Source organism: Charadrius vociferus, unplaced genomic scaffold, assembly GCF_000708025.1.
Source record: "Charadrius vociferus isolate BGI_N301 unplaced genomic scaffold, ASM70802v2 scaffold85, whole genome shotgun sequence".
NCBI lineage: Eukaryota > Metazoa > Chordata > Aves > Charadriiformes > Charadriidae > Charadrius > Charadrius vociferus.
This window is the reverse complement of record NW_009648240.1, coordinates 1-7,246: the sequence shown is the minus strand read 5'-3', so window position 1 is coordinate 7,246 and position 7,246 is coordinate 1. Positions and strand designations below refer to the sequence as shown.

The 7,246-nt window shown below is 35.0% G+C and overlaps 1 protein-coding gene across 1 annotated transcript; it reads right to left on the bottom strand.

Moving 5' to 3' along the window:
• Positions 1-583: 583 nt before the first annotated feature.
• Positions 584-5,847, bottom strand: LOC104285681 (geranylgeranyl transferase type-1 subunit beta-like). The gene is given in 4 exon segments (XM_009884159.1): positions 584-978; positions 981-1,112; positions 5,284-5,392; positions 5,663-5,847. Coding segments are annotated over 4 exon segments (435 nt in total). The 5' UTR covers positions 5,810-5,847; the 3' UTR covers positions 584-931.
• Between the last annotated feature and the right edge of the window lie 1,399 nt (positions 5,848-7,246).

The window sequence follows — 7,246 nt, the reverse complement described above, 5'->3', positions numbered from 1 at the left end:
GTAAGGCACTACTACTAAATAAGCTGAGAATGCTCATCATCTCTGAGTAAACCATTACCAGCTTATCTTAAAGACCAATGTTTCATTCTTTACACAGAAGCATTAAAAGCCTAACAATTATTTCACACTAAAAGAGAAAAATATATTAAAAAATCAAAGTACAGTTGTATAATTTTAATGTATTGCAAAGGTTACTTGTGAAACAGGTTCTAATGCTTCTCTCACACACAGCTATTCTGTGCTGAATATCTCTTAATGCTATACATCAATACACTGCACCCTCATTAATATCCCATTAAGAGAATATTTCAGTCCAAAACAGTGTCTGGCTAAGAATTCACTGCATCTGTGTAGAAGCTACTCAGTAGAATTATGAAATCCATTTAGTAACTTTAAAAGTCCAGTATATTGAATAAAATAATTTTATTTGTATCTACTTTAAAAAAAACCCCAAAGTTTGTGGAATCTGAAATTAGATGATAAAAGGTAACTTTGAACTGATACTTGATATGGGAGTTTCTTTACCCTAAAATATGTCAAACATTAAGATCATAAAGAGCTTCAAGGTTCTGTGCTATACTGTATGATATGTAAACAGATTTTGAAAATACTTTCCCATTATATATTTTGACACAGTATGTACGAATTTTAAAAATAAAATTTAAATTCAATTGCCTCAAGGTATTTCTTAAAAGCAAAGCCATTTGAAGATCTATTTACCATCTGTGGTGACAAACTTCTATATATCCAAAATATTTCCTTTTATCCTCGGTGCAGAATAACTGTCTGGAGGCAATTACCTATCAAAATGATGCCAGCAACACAGATCTGATCGTATGACTTCAGCACTTAAAAGAGCACACTGGTTATACATGGCTTTTAACCTTGGGATACAATTATGCTATCAGAACTAAAATCAAGTCTAAATCATTCATGTAGAGATGTGTGTTTCATCTGAACACTGTTTAGAGTCCTTGTTTTCCAGATCTGATGGAGGTGGTGAAGGTGCTCTGAGGTTCTTGTGCTTATATTCAGGGCAGGATGAACTTTGCAAATACCAGTTTCTCCAATTAACGACAAGCCACAAATCCCAAAGTAGGCATGTAAAGCATCTGAAAGCAGGACGGAAAATGAAAAAGAAAATTATGTTTGTGTCAGGCTGTAATAGCTAAATGTTCCTGGATTCCAAAACCCCTGAGTAATTAAAACCAAGGAAAACAAACAGATGCTACATTTTAAACTTAGGATTTGAAACAAGAAAAAAGCTTCTGCTCAAATCCTCCAGCATAAAATGATGGTGTGCAATCTCTAAGACTAGAGTCTCTTTTATGTTATAACAATTCTTACCCGCTACTTAATTTCTTCTGAATTCTCAGGCCAAACAGCAAAATAATTTTAGGAGCTGTAAATACATTTCCTTCAACAGAGTAAAAACTCCTTCCTTGCAACGTGAAGGAATTTTTTTTTTGCAAATGAAAGGCCAGGTGGATAGCTGGCTACTTAGTGGACAGCTGACTATTGAAACACCAAAATTAGCACCAGTAGCCAAACAGCAAGATTTAAAGTATGAAAAAAATAATTACTTTCCCTAATCTCCCCCCTTCCAGAGAAAATACTCTAAAGATATGAATTCATTAAGTAGCTTGATCAGCAGAGATGAGATGCTCTTATTTCCTCATCTCACAGCTCTCCTGCTGCTTATCTTACACCAGCACTAGAGCTTGCTCAACACCCTCCATGACTTAAAGTAATTCAGAAAACATGGAAGAAAACTAACCCAAGCAGGAAAAATTGGACAGCTTTCTGACATTTTAGCAAATTAAACTGGTTTACAGAAGCATTCACAATATACGCCAAATCTAGTGCAAAAAGGGGAAAGGACATGCAGCTGTACTTAAGGAAGCTGGGAGGAAGAGGTGTGAGCCTGCCCCCTCTGCACAACAATAATCTATTAGGTTGGATTATCCGCCCAAGAAATCACAGCCTAAAGATGGAAAGAGGATGTGACCTTAATGTGTCCCATCCATATTCTCAACACTTGGTAATCTTTTGGAGGTATCACTAATTACAACAAGCTATATGGCTAGAGTCTCGCTAGCCAGATACCTTCTATGAAACATGGCTTCTGCTTATCAGCATTAACATGCAGACAAAAGCACATTCGGTATAATCCCTATTGACCTTGCAGAAAGTATGTCAGGCAAGGAAAGCTCAACTTCAGGAAATATAGTATAACTCCTGTGGAAAGCTGTATTAATACTCACTAAACTCCACATACAAACCTAATTACCTATATAGGGATATTTAGTGAGTTTAACCATGAAGTTCTACACTTGTGCAAATCCATATCAACTTAATACACAACTCCATTGTAGCCATAACACACCTACGCAGCCTGTGTACTTCTCTCTTTAAAACTATAAAAAATGCAAGACTTTTCAAGGTTGAAAAACATAGGTCCAAATGTTTTGTTTCATAAGCAACTCACAAATACATGGCAGTACACAACCTCACAACTACTGAGTTTCTGTCTTAAAACCAAACAAAAACACAAGGTGGATTTATACTTGTACTAGTGCAAATCTCACTTCAGTGTTTTACATTTAGTAAATGTGCACGCTCATTTCCATCCTCTCCCTCTCTTTTTATCATGTTAGATCTTTTAATCTTTCTTTTGCGTCACCTGTAATTCACACATTTCCAATTCTTTTGTATTGTATAGATACAATTTAAAGATATCAAGTGAGATGCACCAGCAGCACATCTAGTAGTTTGAGAAATTTATTTAAATTTATTTAAATCTTATCATGATTTATGCTCAAATCTAGAAAAAAATGAATGACTTGGGTATGTGTTCTAACAAAATACCCAGCTCTATAGAACCCTAATGTTTGGGGGTTTAATATTTGTAATAAATAGCATTAACATAAGATAGCAGATCTAACTGCTTTTTATCAGGAAACTTCTGATAGCCTTTCCTGCAATTGACAACCTTATGTGGATGTTTACTAAAAACTAAACAATAGTCTTTTCAAGATTCACTTTGGTATGCTCATGATTTCGGAGGATTGCTAGCATTTAAAAGACTTTTGACTTTTCCGAATGATTTTCAAAGGCAAGAAATAGTTTTCTAAGATCACTGCTCAACAGGCACACTGATCCAAACAGTTACTATTTTAAATCAAGAAACACTGCTACCTCTAAACCCAACAATGTATTAACATCTGTTAGCATGAGAACATCAGGACTACAAAATAATATTTTCCTGAATCAACAGTTGTGAAAAGTTACTTGCAGTTTTGGTAGTCTGTGTAATATTTAAACAGAGCTTTTTGCATAAAGTAGGAGCTACAGAAGTTCAAATTCTGAATCTATTTTAGAAAGTACCTGTGAAAAAAATGCATATGCTTATTTTGCAACCTTTCCCTTGCATATTCTGTCACATCTGAGTTTTGAAACAAAACCAAACTGAAGCTACTATTCTCAGCTTTACAAAAGCTAAATGCTTCAAGGAGAATTAATAATTTCTGTCCTTATTCGACCTCAACAGAACTATTAACTCATTTGTGAGATGACCCACACCAGTCTTGTTGTCTTCACACTTTGCATTTGCACAGAAGTCAAGAAGACTGTGTACATTTAACCATCAGTAGGCTTCTGAAAACAATGGAGCTGCACAGACACTTCTCATTAATAAAAAATAAATAATCTCTAATAATCTTTATTGCATTCAAAAAGACAGCTTGGCTTTCAGATAGTAGACTGATCTTGTAGGAAGCTCAGCTGTGTATATATGGCATTGAAACTATAGATCCATTAAAAAAATAAAATGATGCTGCATTTACAGTCATTCTTCAGATTAGAACTTCATTAACTTTTTTACTATTTTTCTTCAAAATATGAACACAGACTTACACCACCATCTGCCTGAGGAAAGAACACTGCAATAAACCCACCTATCACAAAAGTATAAACTGATTAGTTTTTTCTGTAAAAATCCTACACCGTTAAAATTCAACAGTACCAAAGGAAACACCAAACAAGTTTTTCCCAGAAGATATGCAATCTTATAAGATGTATTCTATAAATTGTTAGAGCTAGAAAAAATCTGGCATACCAGCAAAACTTCTGTACATTCATAAAGCAACAATCTAGTTAAGTACTTTAGTTCAATCTTATTGTTCCGTTTCTGTGGTCAGCCAGAGCATTCAAGTTAAAATCAGCTTATTCTCAAAAGAAAGTTTAAGAGACAGGAAAAGCTTGCTTTATAGGAAACAGTAGTATACAGGCAGGAACACCATACAAATCAAAGCAAACAGCTTTATTAGTAGTCTTGCCTTCCTCAGATCTTATCTCAAACTATCTTAAAAGACAGGTTGAGGAACTTTTTACATGATTGGGATTTTAAACATACTGTTTTTCTTCCTAACCTCCTAAGTAAATAGTTCCTCAAGACAAACAGAAATGTTTCCTCGAAGTGATACTGATTGGTCTACATAATGTACACCAAATATAGCTAGTCATCTGGAATCCTAAACTGGTTTTCAGGAGGGAAGCATGTCATGAGCACTATATTATCAGAGTGCAGATTCTGTCTCCTCCTTTATTATAACTATGTTTTTATCTTGTTTGGTGAGTTTATGGACTGTTTATCTTCTCTGTACAAAACGTCATTGAACATTACTACTGGCACAAAGTTTATTTTCATATCTTTACAGTATCTCCTTTGAATTCTAGCATCTTTTCAAATCATCAGTTTCCACTTCCAAAATGCAACAAATACCTATTTCAGATATACTATGTAAAATTTCTATGTGTAATTACAATCTGTAAATCATAATATGTAACTATCTAAACTCTGAGTTGAGCATTTTTAAATACATCAAAGATTTCTGAATAAGCTCAAAGGATTAATTTCTAAGGAAATAAACTTTCTGAAATATTTTACTCAGACCCTTTACAAAGATAACCACTGCACAGTATGATTTTTAATTAGAATGGTTAAACACATGCAGAAAAGCTTGTCCAGCTCTAAACAAACAGTGACACTGTTTTGGTGATAGTCTAAACAACAGCAGCTCACTTGCTCTGATGCTGAACAAGGAAAAACTATATCCCTTTCCCTCTTAATCAGGAAAATCTCATATTTTAAGGGGTTTTTTTTCCATTATTTGAAGGAGACGGGGGGGAAAAACCCCTCTCTTACACTGTTCAGATGTTTGACTGCTGGAATATATTTGTAGCTTAAAAGAAACTCACCATAATTTTGAGAAGCAAATTTACCTGGATGGCTGTCTGGCCACTTGGCAAATCCACCAACAAGATGATCTTGAGTTGACAGGATGTAATTTCGGTTTCTCTCAAAATTTGTATATTGGAATATGTTCAAGAGCTGAAAAGAAGTTAAAATGTTACAGTAATATACTAAACTTGAGTATATTTTTAAATATTAAAATAGAATGTCTATTTACATAGATAAGTAGTGCAATATAGCACTAATCTATTAAACCTCATCTTGCATTTTTTCAAGATGAAAAACCTTTATAGTGATCTTTGCAAATTCTTGTACTTGCACCAAATATGTAGTTCTTCCAAGTAAAACAAGATGGTTAAAGAAATCAAAACAAGTCAATACATATCCTGTAGATTTTCTGTACACTACCTTCAAAGTTGCTCCCACCCAAAAGGAATAGCAGGTGTCTACAGGTTTGTTGGGTCGTCCATGGTAGCCATTCTGTTGTCTCATTATACACCACCTTCTTATCCTGTTCAGTTCTTTTTCTGAAAAAACTTCCTCCAGTTTACCCATCAAACACAGAGATGCAATACCACAAAATGTAGAGCCACCTATGAAGAAACAGTTGTTTATGCAATATTTTAAGATACCCAGATTTTCACTGAAGCCTGTATGATCTCGATCAGAATTTTAACTAGGGTAATATCAATTAAACCAATGTATTTCTAAAAAGAGTACAACAGGAATGAGTAAATGGTAATGCAACAGAAGACATTTCTTGATATGTTACTTGCACAAGAAAGCTAATGGGAAACCAGCAATCAGATTATAAGACTGAAGCAGAGATGCCAAAGGCAGTCACAGACACAAATCCTCAGAGAAGAAAAATAAACTGAAGGGTAAGTGACTGACGAGCAGTAATAAAAAAAACAAAAACAAAACCACAAAACCCAAAAGACATGGTTAACGCTATGAAAAAACTGGAGGATTCCCATGGTTGTAGCAAACACACAAATTATGCTTCTAAAGATTTTTTATTGTCAAGGAAACTGCAAGGTAAAATTTGAAATTTGAAGCGAAATTCATATTCTCTGTCTGTGCCATCACTTTTAAAAATCCATCAAAGCTCATTCTGAGTCTATTACCTGTAATAGAATTACAGCCTGGAAGTAAGCTGTTGATACAAGCCATGGGGTCCAAGATCCACTGTTACACTATTATGGCACTAGAAAACCCCATGAAATCTAGGATTATTTTTCATTCTGATGTTGAAATGCAGGAAGGATACTGAAGTAATGACATTTGTTATTGCTAGCATTCTACAGCAACTTATTTAACTACATTTTAAAATATGTAGGGGTATAATTTAAGGTTTTCAACTTTGCCAGGGGTCTAGGGGCCAGCTGATGGATGGACTGACTATCTTGATCAACTAGAGATGAGGAATAGCATCAAGTTGTCTGTGCTGTTCATATCTGTCTGAGTACCGGTATTGTAACAGTATGTGGAAGGAAAGAGAGTCTGTTCCTTTAAGGGTATCTGGTCAAGGGCCTTTTCAATGCAAAAGGGGATATTAAGAAAAAGACGGAAGCCATAAACAAGAAAACATAGAGAGACAAACTTGACCAACAAACAATAAGGGAGGCAGTGACAAGAACCAGACCAGGTCAGTCACACTAATTGGTAAGGATATATGGAGTGTGGGAATATTTATTCCTTAAGATTATATGATCAAGGACTGTGTCCAATGAGGAAAAGGGGGAAGCCATAAACAAAACATAGAGAAACAAACCTGACAGGCAAACATAATGAGACAAAGACAGGAAACAAACCTGGTCAGTCACACTAATCAATGGGCTATCAAGAAACCACAGGCAAACTTGGACTTTGCAAGTGATAAGGATGCAAACCTGAGGATCCAGGATGTTGGAGGTGAGGTCAGTGGAACTATGCAAACAGATGAGGGAATGTGCAGGGGAAGGGGTGTGGGAAGCTTTTTGGAAAACAACG